The sequence below is a fragment of the Sapajus apella genome, unplaced genomic scaffold, assembly GCF_009761245.1.
Source record: "Sapajus apella isolate SASKATOON/1434 unplaced genomic scaffold, GSC_monkey_1.0 scaffold246, whole genome shotgun sequence".
Taxonomy (NCBI): Eukaryota; Metazoa; Chordata; class Mammalia; order Primates; family Cebidae; genus Sapajus; species Sapajus apella.
The window spans coordinates 334,263-356,757 of NW_022437186.1; the positions used below are offsets into that span (position 1 = coordinate 334,263).

The 22,495-nt window shown below is 41.3% G+C and overlaps 1 protein-coding gene and 2 pseudogenes across 1 annotated transcript; all 3 read left to right on the forward strand.

Moving 5' to 3' along the window:
• Positions 1-740: 740 nt before the first annotated feature.
• Positions 741-2,010, forward strand: LOC116545105 (annotated as a pseudogene).
• Positions 2,011-4,725: 2,715 nt separating this feature from the next.
• Positions 4,726-7,190, forward strand: LOC116545104 (NACHT, LRR and PYD domains-containing protein 7-like). The gene is given in 4 exon segments (XM_032271723.1): positions 4,726-5,336; positions 5,339-5,896; positions 5,899-5,943; positions 5,946-7,190. Coding segments are annotated over 4 exon segments (1,437 nt in total). The 5' UTR covers positions 4,726-4,837; the 3' UTR covers positions 6,281-7,190.
• Positions 7,191-12,799: 5,609 nt separating this feature from the next.
• LOC116545091 lies at positions 12,800-21,806 on the forward strand (annotated as a pseudogene).
• Positions 21,807-22,495: the final 689 nt, after the last annotated feature.

The window sequence follows — 22,495 nt, forward strand, 5'->3', positions numbered from 1 at the left end:
TCCATTACATTACACACAGGAAGAAGGCAATGGAAAATCCCAAACAATATTAAAGAGGAAAGTTGTGACACAACAATATTATATACAGATATGTTTTAATTAATGTATAAAGGTAAAGGCAACAGAAAACATTCTCAGATATGCTGTCTCAGAAATCATACTACTTATTAAATATATTGCTCAAGAAGCTACTCTAGCTAATCAAAAATCCATCAGAATAAAGCAATGAACAGTGGCTAAACATAGTATTAAGAAACATTCAACAATCATTAAAAGAATTGGAGCATAGAATTCAGTCTTAATTGTAACTATAGATACAGATGGGAAAAAATAAAGGAACGTGAATGGCAAATATGTAGCTTAGAGAAGCCATGCATGATTTTAAGAAGAAAAAATGAAACAGTAAACTGGGTCTAAAATTCTGTAAACAAAGATCAAGTGGGAGGAAAAAAAAGGAGAAGAGGAGGAAAAAAAGAAGAGGAGGAAAAAAAAAGATATTTTAGTATTGTCCTACAGAAGGAGAGATTTGAATATGTAGTTTCACAGTTAATTCTGAAAGAGTAATGGAGTTGCATGTATTTTTAAGCATAAAGAAAACCACTGGGAGCAACTTGCTTTCCCTGCAGTGTAGCGAGTTAGGCCGGGTCCCCCTCCTCCTCCTGCCGCAGGGCCAGAACCCCTGACAACCCCTGACGGTATTCAGCTGCACTTAAGTCTGGAAGGTGTCATTCGTCTCCGCAATGCCCCCCAAGAAACAGGCTCAGGCCGAGGGCAAAAAGGTGGAGCAGAAAAAGAAGGAGATTATTGAAGACAAAACTTTTGGTTTGAAGAATAAGAAAGGACCAAAGCAACAGAATTTTATCAAGGCTGTCACACATAAAATTAAGTTTGGTCAACAAAATCCGTGTCAGGTAGCAGAGAGTAAAGCTGAAAAGAAATTGAAGAAGGGTGACAAGAAGAAAGAATTGCGGGAGCTAAATGAGCTGTTCAAACTTGTAGTTGCTCAAAAAATAAGTCAAGGTGCAGATCCCAAGCCTGTGCTATGTGCGTTCTTCAAGCAAGGACGGTGTACTAAGGGAGATCAGTGTAAATTCTCCCATGACTTGACTCTGGAGAGAAATGTGAAAAGCAAAGTGTTTACATTGATGCAAGAAAGGAAGAACTTGAAAAAGATACTATGGATAATTGGGATGAGAAAAAGCTGGAAGAAGTAGTGAACAAGAAGCACGGTGAGGCAGAAAAGAAAATCCAAAAACTCAAACAGTGTACAAGCATTTTCTTGAAGCTATTGAAAACAAGAAATATGGCTGGTTTGAGGCATGCCCTAGAGAGGATGATATTTGCATGTATCATCATACACTTACTCCTAGATTTGTGTTGAAAAAAAAAAGAAAACAAAGAACAGAAAGAAGATGAAATTTCATCATAAGATCTAATTGAAAGAGAGTGTTCTGCCCTAGGTCCAAATGCTACCAAAATCACTCTAGAATCTTTTCTTGCATGAAAGAAAAGGAAAAGACAAGAAACAATTGATAAACTTGAACAAGATATGGAAAGAAGGAAAGCTGACTTCAAAGCAGGGAAAGTGTTGGTGATCTGTGGTCGTAAAGTGTTTGAATTTTTCCTGAACTGGTCAATGATGATGATGAGGAAGCAGATGATACTTGCTACACACAGAGAACAGGTGGTGATGAGGTTGATGATTCAGTGAGTGTAAATGACATAGATATAAGCCTGTACATCCCAAGAGATGCAGATGAAACGGGTATTACTGTAGCCAGTCTTGAAAGATTCAGCGTATATACTTCAGATAAAGATGAAAACAAATTAATCGAAGCTTCTGGAGATAGGGCTGAAAATGGTGAAAGAAGTGACCTGGAAGAGGACAACGAAAGGGAGGGACTGGAGAATGGAGCTGTTGATGCTGTTCTTATTGATGAAAATCTTTTCACTGGAGAAAATTTGGATGAACTAGAAGAGGAATTAAATACACTTGATTTAGGAGAATGACACCAAACAAGTCGATGAAAAAATTAAGTCAGCTCAACATGAGTTGAAATTGGCTACGATAATTTTTTTCTACCTAGAATCAACAGGATGTTTATTTCCCATACTGATTCTGGAGGACTTACTCTCCTGCAAAAAAGGAATATTGTCTTCCCTTCTGACATCTCTTCTGACTTTGTCTCTTCTCTTTTGACTTTGGCTACATCTCATGGTAAGTTGAGAGTGGTTCATGATAAATTGAAAATACAACGGTCATTGCAGAAAGTGATTGATTGTTGTAACTGTTCACCAAGTAAGAAGTGTATCTGCTTTTCCATCTTTTGGTTTTCATTCGGGCATGTGCTATTACCAGAAACAACAAACTTACATTTAAAATACCCTTCATTTGACACAGTTTTTAATGAGTGATTTCATTTCTTTTGTATTTGTATGTTTAGAAGACTGCCTAAAACATGAGCACTGTACTTCATAAAAAATGCATATGTAGATTCAGTATTGTGTATCTTTAAACAATTAGATGGACATTTAAAATGGAACTTCTTTTATCTGACAGGATCAGCTACAATGCCCAGTGTTAAACTGTTTAAAAGTTTTTCCTTTTCTTTTTTGCCAATAAAGTTGTAAATACAGACTATCATACATTTAAAAAAAAAAAAAGGAAAAAGAAAAGAAAACCACTAGAGGTTAAAAGGAAATGCTTAACTTCAGGTAGGAGGTACCTCTAGTAATAATAATGGTAACAGAATGCTAAACATCATAAAAAAATTTGAAATGCACAAGACATTATAGAAGTAAAATCAAATATATTTGTATTATGATAACTATCTGGTTAAAAATTCTCCTTTAAAAAACAAGATTAATAAATGGATTCAGAAATATAATGCATGCTGATTACAAGAGAAATAACTAAAGCACAATGATTCAAATATGACAAATACTTTTCAGGTAAACACGTAAGAATAGTAATCAAAAAGAATCATACCAATATGCAATAAAGTAGATTTAGGCTATACAACATTGAATTGGAAAACAATAATTTTATATTGGAAAAATACTGAGCCCTAATGAAGTTGTGAGTTACAAAAGTGCATAAAGCAAAATTCTAGAGAAGATGGACAAGCAGGTGCCCAACTCAGTGTCGTGTGTGACTGGGTAACACATACACCCATTGCAGTCAGTCACTCATTTGTAGAAGCAATTTCCACAAGACATGTAATGATCAAAATGTTTCAGATATTTTGGAGGCTAGACTGTGCAGTGACATCCACATATGAAATAGGAAACCCTCCAGATTACAGAGAGGAAAATTGCATGAAGAAACATGGTTTGCCCATGAATCACACGGCCCAACAGACTATCAAAGAAGACTTGACCACATTTGATTATATACCATGTATGAATGAAAGCAACTGGAGAGATTTGAATAGAAAATGTAATCAAGTTAAAAACTGCAAGGCTAAAATTGGGAGCTATGATCCACCCAAACAACTTGTTATTGAAAATCCCTATTAAGGGAATGACCCTGACTTTGAGATGGTATACCAGCAATGTGTCAGGTGCTGCAGAGCATTCTGGGAAAAGGCCCTCTGAGGCTGGGCTCATGTCCTGTTGCAGCCAACAGCAACAAGACCCTACCCTACAGTTCTGCATTTCTCAGTCAGTATGTTAAAAAGCAGTAACGTTTTATAGCTTGACATCCTAGCTCTTCCTTCAGTTGACTTACTGTTTCTTACCTTAAAAAAATAATTGTAGTGGATATCAGTTGTGTTTGGCTGAAAAATAAGGATATTTGATTCAGACAGTTTATGGAGTATATGAAGCATTCTTAGACTAGTGACTTTTCACTTTGACCCTATTAAAAGAATAGGAGAACAAATAACATACAGGACAATAAATTAAAGCAAAATAAATTATCACTTGAAGACCTATGTAACATCTAAGGCCATCAAGACTTAGATAATCTAGTGTACCTCTTCAATTGGTTTGTATGAATAGCTTGATGAAGAACAGCTGTCCTCCTCTCACCTATGCTGTGTCTCTCTTTTGGCCCACAGAGCTCATAGTCTAGATTATTATTGTTTTAATTCACACACACCCATAGTGCACAATTGTATATTTAAAAGATAAGAAAGCAAAGAAAATGTATTAAATCAATATGTGGCATTTTTCATCTGTCTTGCTTTTTGTCTAGGTTATTTCATGAGGAGGAATATAGACCATAGATCGACCAGGACAGAAGTGTCCTTTGCTGTTCTATATGTCAGTTGAGTGATATGTCTATATTTATAGGCACATGTAACCCAAATGTCAAATACAAATTGACTTAGGTGATAAAAACAATTTAAAATTTGAAGAAATCTATTATATTGGCATGCTGAAATGCTTATATGTTAAGAAATGTTCTTTCATTGGTGTTTAATATATTTATAGGCTGATATAGGTAATTTATATGTACTTTGATGTAATTAATCTCAAATTCATATAGATATATGTCAGAAAAACTTGTTTTCAAAATCAATTGGGGAATTATAAAAATATAGTTGAAGTGTAGTAAAAAAAAGTAAAGAAATAGGAGAATAGTTGGATTCAAAGGCATACAGGCAAGTAAGTTATCAAGGTATTAGCCATTTATTAAATGGAATAGAAATTAAAGCAATATTAAGCCAAAGATATAAAACAAGTTAAAATCATAGTGATGGATGAAAGAGGAGGAATTAATAAAAGTAACTTGAAAAAAGTTCACTTAAAAAATCAACAATTGGAGGCTGGAAGCAAGTCCTTCCTTAAGGAGTTCTTCAGCCTTAACCTAAGGTCTCATACTTGGAGCCCTATGACATCACCACAGATAGAGTGCACTCTGTACACCCTTCTGGAGCAGCTGAGCAAGGGTGAATTAGGGACTTTCAAATCCCTCTTATGGACTTTTCCCCTAGTAGATGTGCTACAGAAGACCTCATGGTCTGAGGTGGAAGAGGACAATGGCAAGAAACTGGCAGAAATTCTGGTCAACACATCCTCAGAATGTTGGATAAGGAATGCGACTGTGAAGATCTTGAAAGGGATGAATCTTCCAGAATTGTCTAAGATGGCAAAGGCTGAGTTGCTGGAGGACGGACAGGTAGAAGACTCAGATAACCCTGAGCTCAGAGACTCAGAAGAGGTCTTGGAGTTAGCAAAGCCAGGTGAGAAGGAAGGATGGAGAAATGCGATGGACGAACAATCTTTGGTTTGGAGGAACACCTTTTGGCGAGGAGACAGTGACAATTTCCACGACCACGTCACTCAGAGAAACCAAAGGTTCGTTCCATTCTTGAATCACAGCAGAACACGCAGCTATCGCCTTACATGGTGGGTCTGCAGGGTCCTGCGGGCGTGGGGAAAACCATGCTGGCTAAAATGTGTATGCTGCACTGGAAAGACTACAACCTCGGCCCGAAGGCCAGATACGCTTTCTACCTCAGCTGCAAGGAGCTGAGTCACCTGGGCCGCTGCAGTTTTGCAGAGCTGATTGCCAAAGACCGGCCTGAATTGCAGGATGACATTCCAAACATCCTAGCCTAAGCACATAGAATCCTGCTCATGGTCGAAGGCCTTGATGAGCTGAGAGTCCCACCCGGGGCGCTGATCCAGGACATCTGCGGGGACTGGAAGAAGCTGAAGCCGGTGCCGGTCCTCCTGGGGAGTTTGCTGAAGAGGAAGATGCTACCCGAGACCACCCTGCTGGTCACCGCTGGACCCAGGTCCCTGAAGGACCTGCAGCTCCTGGCAGAGAAGGCCATCAACATAAGGGTGGAGGGATTCCTGGAGGAGGACAGGAGGGCTTATGTCCTGAGACACTTTGGAAAGGAGGACCAAGCCATGCGCGCCTGTGAACTTTTGAGAAGCAAGGCACCCTGTTCCAGCTGGGTTCGGCGCCCATCGTGTGCTGGACATTGTGCAGAGTCTGAAGCTGCAGATGGAGAAGGAGGGAGGACCAGCCCCCACCTGCCGCACCCACACAGGGCCGTTCCAGCAGTTTCTCTGCAGCCGCTTCCCGCAGGGTGCACAGCTCTGGAGCGAGCTTCGGGCGCTGAGCCTCCTGGCTGCGCAGGGCCTGTGGGCGCAGATGTCCGTATTCCATGGAGAGGACCTGGAGAGGTTCGGGGTGCAGGAGTCTGACCTCCGCCAGTTCCTGGATAGAGGCATCCTACGCCAGGACAGAGCCGCCAGGGGTCAGCGCAGCGAGGCGGGGTCCCCCCTGCATCTGGAGCGAGGCAGGCGGGCGGGAGGCTGAAGACCTGCGATCTCGTGAGACACCGGTTCCGTCCCCTGCAGGGAGCAGAGGCAGCTCTGAAAGTCGGTTTAATGCGGAGACCGCGACCGGAGGGGCGCAGAACACTTCTTCCAGCGTCCTGGGCTCCGCGAGCACAATTTTAAAACCAGCGGCGAAATCCGAGTCCTGAGCGCCGTCTCAGACTCCACCCGCTTCTGCACCGTGAGGCACCCCGGTGAATTCCAGGGCTCCGTGGGCCCTCAGCCACCAGCGGTCCCGGGAGTCTCTTGGCGGCGGGGGGAACGGAGCTGGGCGCCTAGACGGCGCCAGGGTCGTTTCTCTACCCCTGCCCCATGGCCGTGGCCGGAGCCGCAGCCCTGCCCCTTCCCCACCAGGGCCGCGCCTTTCTCCTCCGACCAGACCGCGCCCGGTCCTGGTGGGAAACTCGCAGGTCTCAGGCAGCCCGCGCCGCGCTGTGGTGGAGAAGTGGGCCCGGCGCGCACGTGGGGTGCCCGGGGGCCGCTGCTTCCCAGGCCCAGGAACAAAGCTGGAGATGCGGCTGCTGAGTTGGTCCTGGGATCTGCTTCATCTCTTGGCTCCCCGGCCGCAGCCGCCTCCCTGCCGGCAGCTGGCTAGTCCCGGCCCTGGGCACCATCTTCCCTGCCTGTCACCACTCCTGTCTGCCCAAGTAGCTCTGTCGCCCAGGCTGGAGTGCAGTGGCTCAGTCTCAGCTCACTGCAACCTCCGCCTCCCGGGCTCAAACGATCCTCCTGGCTCAGCCTCCAGAGTAGCTGGGACCACAGAAGCCCGCTACGACGCCGGCTAATGTTTTTTCTTCCCGTAAGACCGGGGTCTCCCTATGTTGTCCAGGCAGGTCTTGAACTCCTGCGCTCAAGCGATCCTCCCGTCTCCGTCTCCGTCTCCCGAAGTGTTGGGATTACAGGCTTAAGCCACCGCGCCCGGCCACCGCGCCCTTCCTTCTCTTTAAAGATGATAGATGAGGGGCATCTCGCGTTTAGGGCACCCCAGAACGCAAGATGCCACTCATCTGTCATCTTTAAAGAGGAGGAAGTGGACTCCCGGGCACGGTGACTCCGGGGCGGCCAGGACCAAATGTGTCTCCTTCCTTTGTACCGCACCAAGTAACTGGCGCCAGGTCGCACTGCCCTGGCTTTAGGGGAGGACTCCGGGGAGCGCGGTGCAAGCTGCTGAGGAGTCCCACCGCGGGAGCTGAGGCCTCGGGTGGCGCGGAATGGGCAGAGTCTTTCTTCCGTTTCTCCTCTGAAAGTCGTCCCACAGCCTCTCTCGTTTTCTTTCTTCTTGTTTCCCTCCGGCGAGTCAGCTGGATGGTGAATTTCCGTTTCCGGTGGTTTCTGTGCGGACCTGAGCAGTTCAAATTGTGAGCCGGTTCAGCGCCGCGGACTGTGGTAGGTGGCGGTGGGGACCCTAGGTCTGGGGCACAGGGAGGATCGCGAGTCGTGCGGGTGGAAAGGTCGTCCCCGGTCATCCCGGGAATCTTTGCTCCGGAGGAACGGCATATTTCGCATCTGTGGGAGGTGTCTGGGTCGTTGGGAGAGTGACCTGACGCGGAGGGAAGGGGGCAGGGAGAAGTCGTTTTCTGGAGACCGGTCCCGGCTGACGACTTAGACCTGAGCTGGCTCTGTTGACCCCAAATTATGCTTTTCCCACCAAGAAGAAAGACAGGGAGAGAAACATTATTACAAGTTCTGAACTAAAATATGGTAGAGACAAAACAATCTCTGAAGTCACACAGCTTTTCCGTTTCAAAGCGTTCGTAGCAGCCGGCTCCCCTAACTCCCGGCCAGTGTTCCTTGACATTCTGGTGATATATAAAGACTTTATGGGCCAGGCGCGGTGGCTCATGCCTATAAACCCAGCACTTTGAGAGGCCGAAGTGGGTGGATCACGAGGTCGACAGATCGAGACTATCCTGGCCCACTTGATGAAACCTGTCTCCACTAAAAATACAAAAAAATTAGCTGGGTGGTGGCGCGAGCCTGTGGTCCCAGCTACTCGGGAGGCTGAGGCAGGAGAATCGCTTGAACCCGGGGCGCGGAGGTTGCAGTGAGCTCGCGCCACTGCACTCCAGTCTGGCGACAGAGCAAGACTCTGTCTCGAAAGAAAAAAAAAAACTTTCTTTTTCCACTGGTATGTGTGCCTGTGGGAAGTGCTGACTCACCTCTGTGCTCCAGTGCAGCCTTCCAATGTAGCCCTTATTGCATGGCACAGAAGATACCGGGCTGCATTTCCCTCTGCAAGTCTGATCATAGCTGTATCCATTTACTGGCACAGTGCCTAGCACATCATAGTCAGACACAAATATTTATTAAATGGAATTAATGCAGTGCCTTAATTGAATGAAATGACACCCTGCCCCACTTTTTAAAAATCAAGCTGTCAGATTTTATATACCCCGATTTCCTAAAAAATGCACTAATTCAGTGATTACCAATTTATTGGCCACAGATTGCCAGGTAGCTCAGAAATTACTAGAAGGGTCTCTATAAGTCCATGGGGTCTCCAGGCATCATTTAGAGCCAGTCATTTCTCACACATGCAGATTCTGTTATTTTTCAAATGTATGTAGATGAGTTGTAATATAGGAGTTTTTACAGATTCAACAGGTACTAAAAGTAATATTAAGATCATATTGGATGTTCATAAAAACGTTTTACATTTTTAAATTGAAATTTAAGTTTAAGTTAGGGAATCACTTCATTAGTCCAGTTGATATCTAGGTCTGAGCTGTCCAGTATGATAGCCACAAGTGACAATTTAGAGTTAGAATGAACTTAATTAAAAATTCATATTTTAGTTGCCCTAAGTACATTTAAAGTAACCACATATGGCTAATGACTAAATGGCTGAAAAGTACAGATATAGAATATTTCCAGCCTAGCAGAACTAGATGTTGCTGATGTTGACACTTAAGATGAATAAAAAGCAACTTAACCATAAAATATAACCTTAGCAGAGTTAACTCATCTAATTTATAGCATAACAGAGAGCAATGAAATTGGGGATGGTTAAGCAGTTTCTACCCTTACTCAGTGAACAAATACATTATCTCTTAATAAAGAAATGAAATTTACTGTTTTTCCCTGGGTATTGCCTGGATTGTAAAATGCTTCTTTCACGTCCTTACCCCAACCTTCTTCCTTGTAGGTTAAAGTTACTTGTTATTGGTGAATAGCCTCTATGAGGGCTAAGGACCAGAAGAAACACAGAAAGAAAAACAGTGGGCACAAAGCTGAAAAGAAAAAGCAGCAGCATCTGCAGGATCTTCAACTAGGAGACGAAGATGAGGCCCAGAAGAGAAATCCCAGAGCTTTTGCAGTTCAGTCCACTGTGCGGTGGCTGGATCCTTTCACATGTATGTTTAGCTGCAGTCTGGTGGTTCTTCTGTTGATTCTTTTTAAATAGTAGGAGCCTCTCACAGGTGACATTTGGATTCATGAGTCTAGTCCAGCTCCAAAGGACATAGAGATCCATGCTGTGTGGCTTTCATGAATATATGGGAAGCCTCTCCCATAGAAGCTGCCTTGCCTCCAGCATCTGCACACTGGTTGGTGTTTCTTGCTCAAGATAAAAGAATTCACAGAATTTGTTTGTTCCTAAACTTTAAACTGTTTCTCTGGTGATAAGTGTGCTTTTTCCCTCTGGATATGTTTTACATAGTTATAAAATACAAAAATTACAATATTTAATACTAATATAGCTTTATTTATTGAGTCACCATGAAAATATCATTTAACAGATAGCATATACCTCCTATGTGCCAGGCGCACATGCTTGCCCTTTTGAAGCCGCATTCTGGTGGAAGTGAGAGTTTCCTCTTTTTCCTATGAGAATTTGTCCGTGTTGGGAGATGGTGACCTTTCCAAGTTTGGGGGAAAATAAAACAAGCTTCCAGTGGTAGAATGGCAATGTACAATCTGAAATCTCTTGTTATTGCAATAACATAGTTGGATTTGGGCTTTTCTTTATCTTTGGAGCATCCATATTTTCTTTTTCTTTTTTTGAGACAGAATCCTACTCTGTGGCACAGGCTGGAGTGCAGTGGTGTGATTACAGCTCACTGCAGCCTCAACCGCCTAGGCTCAAGCAGTCCTGACTCCTGAGTAGTGTACGCCACCACAACTGGCTAATTTTTCTTCCCTTTTTTTTTTTCCCCTTTTGGGATGGGGTTTCCTCATGTGGCCCAGGCTGGTCTCAGAACTCCTGGGTTCAAGGGATCTGCCTGCATTGGCCTCCCAAGGTGCTGAGACTACAGGCATGAGCCACTGTGCCCAACCCATATTTTCTTGACCATTTTCCTTTTACCTTAATTTAGAAATAATTATTGTTATGAATATTCCGTTGCGTTGTGTTTGAGGATGTTTTTCACTATAGTAGGAATACAGGAAGTTTTGTTAGAGGCGAAGACATTGGCCTGCAGCTGAACAGCAGGATCATGGTTATCATGGAGCCTGTCCAGTCAGGATTTTCTCTGTGTGAGCACTCTTATTCACCTGGGTAGACTTTTGACATTATTTAAATTTAGAACACAGAAAGAAAAACAGGATGGAATTTATTTTATGTTATCACTTTTTGCCTGTAAAGGTGAACTTCTGGTACACTCCTGAAAATGTATATGTGTTTTACTGGATGCAATTTTTAAAAAATGAAAATTAGAGTTGATGGTTAGAGTTTTTTTAGTGTCTTTTTAAAGTAAAATTTTAATCTTTTCACTTATAGGTAAAAAGCGCAGCCTCACCATTATTGAATATGGGTGTGACGTTAACATGATGATTGATCTGGCTAAGGTAGCAGATCTGGTAAGTGAGCAGGGGCAGCCCTGGGTGCTGATGCAGACTTACAGCATGTGATAGGTTATTTACCCCGTGTTGAAGGGAAGAGCCTTTTATGTTTATTAAAGGAATCATGGTCATCATCAGAGATACAGTAGATATGATTGAATTCATGATAATAATAGTAATAAATGTTGTTAGATTAATAAGAAAAATGGAATATGCACAATGAAATATATTCCAGAATCTAAAAGCAAATCACAGGATAGAGAAAACCTTTAATGAACGCAGCTAGTAAGAACTCATTAACATGCATACATATATACGTTCAAAGCATATCATAGTAAATACCCTTTCTTCTTGGATCCCTCCTGGCACTGTGCCAACTGCTTTCTACAAATTTAGCTTACATAATCCTGTGATACACCCTTGAGGTGAGTCGGTATTATCTGTATTTTACATAAGATGAAATAGGGCCTCTGTACAGTTAAGTAACTTGTGCAAAGGTGAGACTCTTGTTCCTGATGGTTGGAGAACCTTCCTTCTTAATGGTAATGCTAAAGTGAGTACACGAATTGCCCTGAAGAAGTGGTCAGAGTTTATCAATAGAAAATCTAGACAGTACTCATTGTAAGGAAAATGTACATGTGCTTGTGTTTATGGAAATGGTAATGTTCACTGTTTCTGATATTCTATTAACTATCTTTTAAATTAGTAAAAATAAAATATAAATTAGAAAAAATAATAAGCCATATTGAATAGGAAGTGTGGGGTGACAAATACCTTGGTTTTTTCATTTTTAGTTTTTTCTAGACAGCTATTTTGTGACAAAGAGCTACAGATTGTATAATTTGGCCCAGAAGACTCCTAAAATATAAAGTAAAAAGTAATACAGGTTTTAAAGTTGTGCCATTGTAATGCTAGGAAGCTAAGTAACATTCAAATTTTGAACATGTAATGCTACTATTAGTAAAAGTAAGTGTTATTATTAATGTAGTGTAAGCTTACTAAATCTTATGTACTTGAAATGATTTAAATAGTTCATAGCAGTTATTTGTCTCTGATTTATTTAAATGTGGCAGGTTTCTAATTTTGAATACATACATTTTAAGAGATGCAGTTACACTGATTTATTTTAAATTATTATGGATACATAATTGTTGTACATAAGGAACATTTTGATTTCATTCTTTTAGTTATTCTGAATTATATAATAAATTATAGTCACCCTATTGTGCTCTTGGACATGAGAATTTATTCTATTTAACTGTATTTTTGTACCTATTAACCTTTCCCTCTTTGTCCCTCCCTCGCTGCTACCCTTCCCAGTCTCTTAACCATCATTAAGAGAGATGCCTATTATGTAAATCATTTTAAGATTTTCAAAAGGAACACACACATTTGGTAAAGTACTCTAACTGTAATGCAGGGTACACAGACTGTGCATCTTCTTTTTCCCTGCTCTAACTGCTGGTCTCTTAATCCTTCCGGATGCATATAAACACACATATCACTCTTTAGAAACACAAATGGTAGCTTCTTTTACACCGCTCTGTGCTTTGCTTTTTTCTTGTAATATATCTTGGAGGTATATAATCAGTAAGTACTACAGTTCTGCCCCCTTTTTAATCCACTCCCTGGATGCACCATAATTTATTTAGCCTAGCTTATGTTGATTGCTCTGCTCTGGGTTGTCAAAGCCTCCTGAGTACACAGAGGCACACACAATATGTGGAAGGAGAAGCTGGTTTATGCGCCTCTTTCTGAAGTTGGGGGTGTGCTATGTGACAAAGATGCTGTCTATGTTGACCTTGGTGGCAGCCACAGTTTTCAGGCATCGGGGAGACAGGAGTCATTGCTCTGAACTCTCATTTTTCTTTCCGAATCTATTTTTTAATCACAAAAAGTAATGTACTCAGCTTTTATTTATTGAAGACTTTTCTCATGTACTTATCATAAAGGCCCAATTGCATATTGTAAATATATAGAATTAAAAGAATACTCTTTTTTTGTTGTACCAAGGAGAAGAGTCCTGTCCTCCATGCCTCCTTGATCCACAGGCCCAGTGCGAGCACAGCTGCCAGCGTGGTGCCTGCATGGCCCATCCCTATTTCTATAAGATCAGTGTGCTTTCCAGTTCTCGTTGGTCTTTTTCTTTTTCTCGTTCACAGCAGTCTCCTCCTCTGTATTTTAAAGTGGGTTTCAAATGTTTATTTCTTAGTTCTGAAGTTGAATTGTATTGGATTAAAATCAGGGTTACTTTAAAATGTTAGAAAAGTTAGCACTGTTGTAGCATTGGAACTGAGGTTTTCCTAGGTAGGTGTTTAGATTATCAGGTTATGTACTCCCTGAACTTTGGAAAAGTTTAATGGAGATGGGGATCCATTTCAAGCTTTGTTGTAAAGATTTTCTTCTTTGCTTTTTGAGGCAGTAAGAAAGGTTCTCAGGCAATGTGTCTAAGATAATTTTGAGAAACTGAGTGAAACCAGTGTCTCTCCAGGGTCTTTGTGCTTTCCTCATGTGCCCTTTCTTGCTGGTCTTAACAGGATGAGGTGGGGTCCACCCATGAGCTGGTCCAGAATCTCGTCTCCATCCATTCCATCATTGATGCCAAGATGGCTTCAAGTCGAGTGATGCTGTTTTCTGATTCCAAGCCACTTGGGTCAGAGGATATAGATAATCAAGGGTAAGTCTGCTTTTTTTTTTTTTTTTTTCCTATTTTTAATAAAAAGATATATTACAGAAGATGTGTAATTCTGCCATCAGAACACATTTTGTTGGGCTTCATTCCAGGTTGATTTGTTTTTCTTTGTGTGTGCATGTGTCTTGAGGGCTCTTCACTTACCTGACACTACGTGGGAGTATTTTCTTGAAATAAAATACAGGATGCATTTTTCAACAGACCTCAAATATTCCTCAAATACCACGCCATCTTCTATAGTTTGCTTTTTGTTTTTTAAGAGACCTGAGGCCATTTGGCATTATTTTGGTGGCCAAAACAGTAGAGCAGTGTGAGGGAGTCTGTGGCTGTCCAGAAGCCATATGTGGTGTCTCTGAAAGTTTTATTTAGATTACGTTGTATTATCTCCCGTGGGTAGGTTTCCACTGATGTATGGCTGATGTGAATTATTTTTCGGTCTGTGTTAGGAAGTTATATGCCTTTATACATAGTGGATGTTTGCAAAACATTGGTTTTGTTGTATTGATTTATGACTCCTAGTAAAATTTATCTGAAAATTTTCAGATTATCTAGTATGTAATTTGTTACATGGTGCATAAACTACCTAGCACACTGCCTGACAGACACAAATACTGAGTGTTATGAGCTGTTTTCATTTTTGCATATCCTTCTAGTTATCCTTGTCTACAAGAATACTGCCTTCTAATATAGCTACAGTTGAAATACATAATTTTATTTCTATATTCTGAGCATGTCATTTTTCAATGCAGTCTTTATGTAGTCATCATTTTGTTATTATTGGTCTATTCTTTTTGTTTGTTTTTGAGGCAAGGTCTCACTTTGTCTCCCAGGCTGGAGTGCAGTGGCATGATCTTGGCTCACTGCAGCCTTGAACTCCAAGGCTCAAGTAATCCTCCTGCTTCAGTCCCTTCACGTGGCTGGGACTACAGGAGTGCGGGAGCTTTCAGCCTGTCTCCTCTGTCCTTTCCACCACTCCTGGCTAAATTTTTTCATTGTTTTCTAGAGATAAGGTCTCACTGTATGGCCCAGTCTGGTCTAGAACTCTTGAGCCCAAGCAATCCTTCTGCCTTAGCCTCCCCAGATCCTTGGTTTAGCCTCACCTATTATTGCTGCATCCTAACTCACTCATGTCTTATGGTATGATTTTTAGTTTTTTCTAATTTATGTTTTTATCATTTTATATATTGTGCTATGTTAAACAGTTTCATGCAGTTGTCTTTCATCCTGTGATTTTAGTCCCCCGATGATTCTTCTTTAACAGTTATGGCCCTGAAGACTTACAATGGATGTTCTTCCTCTGTCACTCCTCCTACGTTCGTTAGCTGGCATTTTTAACAAACAGGTTTCACTTCTCCCCTTTATTTCAGTATCACCGCTGACTAATGCACTTGCATTTTATTCCATGGGTTATTCTCCATTACTATGATTATTCTCTCTGATGCCTGTGTTGTCCCAGATTCAGCAGCGGGAACCTTCAGCCTGTCTCCTATGTCCTGTCAACCGTCTCTGTTAGTCTTTGAGCATTTCTTACTTTCTGACAGAACAAGAGGATCCAGGCTCATTTTGTCCTCTTTCTGCTTTGGGCCTGGAATCAGCCATTTCTCTTAGGGATCATGTGTTTTTTTTTAGCTTAGAAATTGATGAGCTTTCCAAAAGATCTACCAAACACTAACTTCCTTTTCGAGTGATTATTTTTCTAAAATTAGATTTACTTATTCTTTTAAAGGGTTATTCCTTTATTCCCTTTATATGCTATTTTGAAGTGTGGTATTAGGGAACCATGCCTGAGTTTGCCTATTAACTCTTCCAATGTTTATCAGATCAATTTTTACCTCTGCTATGTTATCCTAAACAATTCTTTGACATTTTCTATTTCTTTGTGTTTTCATTGACTATATTGTCATTTCTAGATTCGCTGATTAACGTACAAATCGAATTCTTCTGCATTTTCTTGGTAATAATAATATAGGCTGTTGTTGCCAAAGGAAGAAAAACAAATGGACCTGAAAACTGATCGAATGCATCAGAAAGCCATTTTTGCAGATGAAGATGGATCTGGAGATAGTGATGATGATGAAGATGATGAAATGTCTGCAGATGACAGATTGGAAAATGGCTCTAGTGATGAGGAAGAAGGAGAGGAGGAAAATGCTGAGATGGCTGATCAGTATGTGACTGCTAAGGGCATCAAACGAGGGAAACTTGAGGAGTTGGAAGAAGACAGTGAAGTATATTTGCCAGCATTTGCTGACAGTGATAATGACCTTGAGGGGAGTTCAGTGGGAGAAGGGGAAGTGGAGGAAGCTGATGAAAGCAGTGAGGAAGAGGACTGCATTGTATGAGAGAGGGACATTTCAGGATCAAAGGCTGTTGGAGAAGGTAGTAAAGCAGAGCTGTCACTAGCTAATCCCCGGAGCAACCCTGTGAATCTGGAGAAGTCTTTGCTGATGAAGAAAGCAGCCCTCGCCACTTCCGATTCTGGGCATTGCATAGCTGAAGAGGCATTTGCTCCTGAAGATGAATCTGAAGAAAGCTCCTCACTCAGTGCAGATGAAGAGGACTCAGAAAATGAAGACGCTTTTATGAAAAAGCTTTCAAAGCCTTCTTAGGTGGGCAGTGGTCAGAAACTGGGTTCAAAAAACTTAATCGATGAGACCAGCTATATAGAAGATTTAGTCAAAGAGGAAGAAGATTTCAATGAAGAGCAGAATGATTCCAGAGAAGCCTCAGGTAAGCTTAAATTTAGTTGGTTGCTGCTATGAACTTGACTCTCGAAATGGTACCCAATGGAATGTGTACATTTGGGGGTCTGTTGATTTTGAGATTTTGTTGACTGTTGAAATGCTGCATTTTGGATAGATCTCAGGGGAGGGGAGACACGTAAACAAGTGTAACTGGAGGTTGGCATTGGTCGTTTCAGGTTCTCTCAAATGGAAAGGCAGCTGAGGCCTTTCTGAGGCAGCAGCAGCAGCAGCAGGAGCTCCAAACTTCCGAAAGCTTATTTATGGAACAGGTAAAGAATTCTGTTTCAGAGCTGGTAACATTTCAGTTTCTCTGATTATTTTCTGAAAAGGAGTTGAGGGAATTGGTTGGAGGATTGGGCTGGTATTGTTGACATCCATCATTGCTAGCCATCACATTTCCTATTTGGCAGATGTCTTTAATCATCAGCTTCCGAGGACCACACATTGGTCTTGTGAACACTTATGGGTTTGCTGTAAAACTCGAAGCAAGTACTGTCCATTGCATCATGTTATGCCCCCTTTTTAAAAGTCCTTCATGAGAAATTTTTTGTAGAATTTAGTACCAGAAAAATATTTCTGCCCATAAAATTATTTATTTGTTCTATTCTGAGAATGAGAACCCCGTATAACACATTGCGTTCTCCATTTTGCCCTTGTCCTCTGATTTTATGCTTTATTAAACTTACCTATACATTCTTTGTGGTAGAATTAATGCACACATAAATATACAGTGGTGAACTTTATATTGTGCTTCCTGGTTACTGCATGATGAGATCAAGGCCACGTGGTGAGACAGTTGGGCTCGGCACACTGAACTGGGAGGGTTGTTGTGTACTGATTTTCATCCAGGTTTTGTCTAGATACTCTCAGTGACGAAAGGCTCAACGCTTTTTAGATATCTTCTTCAGTAATCCAAAGCTCTGACTTTAAATGCCCCTTCCGTCTTCGACCCCTAATAGTCTAAGTCTTCCTCACCCACTTAGCTGCTGCCGTGCGGGAGCGCAGGAGCCCCCACACATGTAGAAAAATAGCTTCCTGGCCTCTCTTCACCTGTGGCTGACCTGCCCTCTCAGTGCCTGACTCATATGTGGCCATCGCCATACCCACCACAGACAGAGGTCCTCAGTTCCTGAGTTTGAAGACTCATGGCCTAAGTGGTTGAAAACAATGAGTCCTCTAGAGCTGTAGTTTTTGTTCTCACTTTTCAGCCATGGTGTTCTCTTTAGTGACAGAAGATAATGAAGATAACTGAGAAGAGCTTGGAGGGTTGTTTGGTGTCAGCCAGCCTGACAGAGTGTGAGCACAAAGCCGACTCTGGACTGCTCCAGATTTCTTGTGGAGGCGCCCCATGACTGGGATGTTGAGGAGGTAAGGCCGGGTGGTAGGTTTGATTTATTAGAGAACTGTTCTAGAATAAGATTATCTGACGTCCATATTGCTTACCTGTTGTTGGCTTCTTATTTTTATAGGATGACAGGCCATCCTCCCAGATACTGTAGTGGGCACTTCATGCATCCTAAACAATAACATGTTCTGAGTTTAGTTAGACCATGTGCACAGCCCTTGGAGGACAGGTTCAGCTTTCAGTGTGAACAGTAGTGCAAATCTTTATTTTGAAGCATCACACGTAAATTTCTATACATCTGATGTATTTTGTGTCTTATCACTAGGATATATGTAGCGTCTCTGAGTTAACATTTATAGATTCTGCCATTTGAAAGCATACAGAAATCTGTGATACCTGTAAATGTTCTTCCTGCAGCTCACCACTTTGTAGTCACACTGGAATTCATTCAGTACTCAAGCTCCACACAGCTTATCCTCCTCGTAGGCCTTTTCTCTTTTTCTCTCTTCTTTTTTTGAGACATGGTCTTGCTCTGCAGTCCAGGCTGGAGTTCAGTGGCACGAGTGTATGGCCCAATGCAGCCTTGACCTCCTGGGCTCAAGGGATCTTCCCACCTCAGCCGTCAGAGTAGCTGGGACTATAGGCACGAGCCACCAGGCCTGGATGCTTTTTGCATTTTTTGTAGAGACAATGTTTCACCATGTTGAGCTAGTCTCAAACTCTGGGCTAGAGTGATCTTCCTGCCTTGCCTTCCCAAAAGTGCTGTGATTACAGGAGTGAGCCGTCACACTAGCCCCTTTCTCTATATTCTCTTCTGGAATATTCTGATCTTCCAAAGGCTGCCTTCTTTTTTGTCAATTCTGTTTGGCTGAGATGTCACTTCTCACAGGGGCCCAATTGCTCTCATCCTGCCTATTGTAATTTTCCAGGTAGCACTTAATGCTCTTCATCAGATTTTATTTAACCTTTTTTTATGGTGAAATTCAATACAGATATAGAAAACCACATAAAAACAATTGTTTAACTTAGTGGGTTGGCAGAAGGTGAATACCCCTGTACTGAGCACTGAGGCTGAGAAATCAAGCTTTGCTGCTTGATTGTGACACCAGCCCCAGTCCTCTTCCTCCCTATAGAAGGAGGTGTGGTTAAGCCTCTTGTGGTGACTCTTTCCTTTTCTTCCTGGTTTCCTCCTCCTTGCTTCCATAAACATCGTAGTTTACTTTTACCTGATTTTCATTACTGTTTTATAGTCTATCTATTAAAATTTTTAGTCAACAATCTTCCTTCCCATTTCTTTTTTTGGTGACATTTTATTTAAGAAATGATGTCGTTGGTCTGTAGAGTTTTTTTGTCTTCTGGATTTCGTGGATTGCTTTGCATCCCTCTGCAATTTCTCAGGCCCTCCTGTAATTCCTGTGAATGGGTATGGAGCAATACTAATAGAAATTCTGTGATGAACGGAATATATATCTGAGTTGTGGGTTCTGGCTATTTGTGGCAACTGAGCACTTTAAATGTGGTGAGTGAGACTGAAGAACTAAATTTTAAATTTTATTTAATCTTAATTAAGATATATTTAAATATCCATGTGGTTCTAATTACCTGATGGACAGAACATACAGCAGTTGGATAGGATTTAATTTTGATTTTGATTTTTCAGTAAATCTTTTTCCCAGGTGGTGATGTTTTCTTATTAGGAGTCATGTAAAGACCAGTTGTGTCCTTTTCATGGTATGAGATGGAGAGATGGTGTAATCTGCCATAGACTGCCATACACTGGGGCAGTGGCCAGTGATTTGGACTTTGTGGCATAGGTGGAAATTTCCAGGTTCTCTAGGTGGTAGGCAGAGGCCTCAGTTTTTATGAAACTCCCTAACTGCACCCTTGCCAATGATGACATTGCTTGAAGATAGTCCTATCAGTTTTAAGTAGAAGAGATTGTTTCTTGATGTTGAATTTCAGGTAAGGAAGCTAGCTCCTGCATATCAGGGTGGTGGTGCTTTGGCTGAGAGAGGTCTAGAGAGCATGGTCTGAAAAGGGGCTCACGGAACTAGCTGTGAAAGGCCCCTGGGATGTTTTCTGCTCCCCTCTCTGCAAATGCCCTGGAGGGAGATTCTGTTAGTCACTATGGGGTGTGTGTGTGTTTTCATCACTTGTTTTTTTTTTTTTTTTTTTTCTTGCATAAAGTCTGCAGACTTGCCAAAAGTACCTTGATGTTTTCTGAAAGCAGAGCTGATGTGCACACTCCAGGGCCTGAGGCCTCAATTCTGGTGTATTTGATCAGTACTGGTGTGTACCTACGAACCATGTGATGGGATCAGGGCCAAAAAAAAACTATTTTCTGTACCCTGTTTCTATGTTAAAAGGATATTTCATTCAACTGGATAACAGGCCAAGTCTGGTGGAGAACAGGTCTACTCTGTCATAGGATGGGGCAGCAGCCTGCGGTTTAGAACACTGTTGTGTGTCTGGAAACGTCCAGGGTCTCCAGTTGCTGGTAGAGGGCCAGAAGGTAGGGTGCATTTGTCTGAAGATCAGAGGAGGGGTTCTGTATACCCCGACATGATTTTGGCCATGTGTGGACCCTTGAATTTGCAGAGTTAGATGTTAACTCCCTTACTGGAAGATAAATTTCACAAGACTAAGAAGCTTGTTTATGTTGGCCCAAGCAATATCCCAGCACTTACACACAGGGTGCAGCATGTTTGCTAAGGGCTCAGGTATTAAATGGGTATTGAATGAATGGATGTATTAATTAGTTTACTCTGAAGTAAAAAATAAACAAAGTCTCAGCTCGTTTCACAGAATCAAACTCCTGATTAATTCAAATGACACTAATTTGTGTCTCTTTGCTCTCTCAGACTTTCCAGTGTCATGGGAGGATAGGATTTTTTCTAATTTACTTCAATATTGCCTCCAATCAAAATTTTTTAAAATCTGTTTTCATAACAGTGCTTCCCGATATTTCCCTGTTTAGAAAGTTCAAAATTCTTCCATTTTTAAAGTCATAGATATATGTTTTTGAGTGTGTTTGTTGGTAAGCGCAGGAACTGTTTTGTGACTTTAAATAGACATCATCTCAAGTCTACAGGAATCATCCAAAATGGTATCTAATGACATTTCTAGGTCTTTAGACACTATTAATGCAGATTGTAGCCACTAGGTCCTGAGTTTTGTACTATATATTGTTTACTAAAACTGAGTTTTCTTGAATTCTTTTTCCTTCCACTGTGGTTTCTCACATTTCAACACATCATCTATTTTTGTCCTGAAACTTTACTGAAATATTTTCTACGGAATTAAATTAAATAGGAATCATGCCTCCCCATGTTTTTGAAATGACCCTTTGCTTCCTATGATAATGATTCTTCTGGTCCTTTTTGTGATTACTTATGTTAGAGTTTGTAAATATGCATACATTTTACAATTGCATATAATTTTCTTCTTAATGATTTTTTTTTTGTTGTTGTTCCCCTGAAGTTGTTGTTATTTCTCTTAACTTTCCTGGAAAAATTAAGCCCATCTTTCACTTTCTGGATGTACTTATTTATAACTGAACTCTGATTTTTGCTCAAATTGCTTTTCAAGTTACCTACTTTTAGGGAAGATATTAGTGTATCAAGCTTCTTTTGGTTGTTATGTGTATCAAGAAGTGTGGACTTTTCTATACATAATATCCTTTTTCCACACAGTTTTTTTTTTTTTTTTTGAAAAGTCTGTTAAAATAAAGGTCATCAAAAGATCTGTTCCTAAACCTTTCCTCCACCAGAAATATCTCTGGAATCACATGGCCCTTTCTCCCTTCTTGCTTTTGTAGGATGCCAAAGCTAATCTCTTCCTGATCCAGATTGCATGCATCTGTGCCTTTTGGAGGCCCTTGTGCATTCGTTCTTCCTTCTCTTCTAACCTCAAAAATGTGTTTTCTCTGTTACCTCTTCCCCTTTAACATAGAAGAATACTCATGCTTTTGTTGAATCTTGGAATAAAAGGCTTTCTTTACCACGTATCTCCCTTTAACTACTACTACATCTCTATTCTCAGCCGAATACTTGGGAGGAGAAGCCCTAAGTTTGTGTCATTGTTTTCTCACCTGCAGTTCACTACTTTACCCACTGCCTGACATCTAGCTCACCCACATGCGCAAGTCCAATCACTAAGTTGCCATAGCCAATTTGTAGATTTCCTGCCATCCTAGCAAAATTTGACTGTGCATTGGGATAATACTTACTGAGTACCTATTGACCAGGCAGTGTGCTAGGTGCTGCTGGTACAGAAATGAAATGAGACATCATCTCATGTCGAATGACTCCCAGGAGCAGCTGTTGATTCATGTGCAGATATCTTGACTCGGAGTGCTCACTTTTGGAAGCTTTACTCAATGCCATGTAAATCACCCTGTTCTCCAGATCTTCTTTCTTTCCAGCTCTCCTTACTGTACCCAACTTCTAAAAGCAATCACTTCCACACCCACAGCTTCAGTTGCGTTCTCTATTCTCTGAGGACAGTCAAATTTTAAATTTAAAATGTTAGCTTTATTTTATGTAAGATCCCTCATTTGCTGTAACCATAGATTCAGAGTTACTCCATGAAAGTAATTTAAAAAATGGTGATATTCTAAAAAAAAAAAAAAAAAAA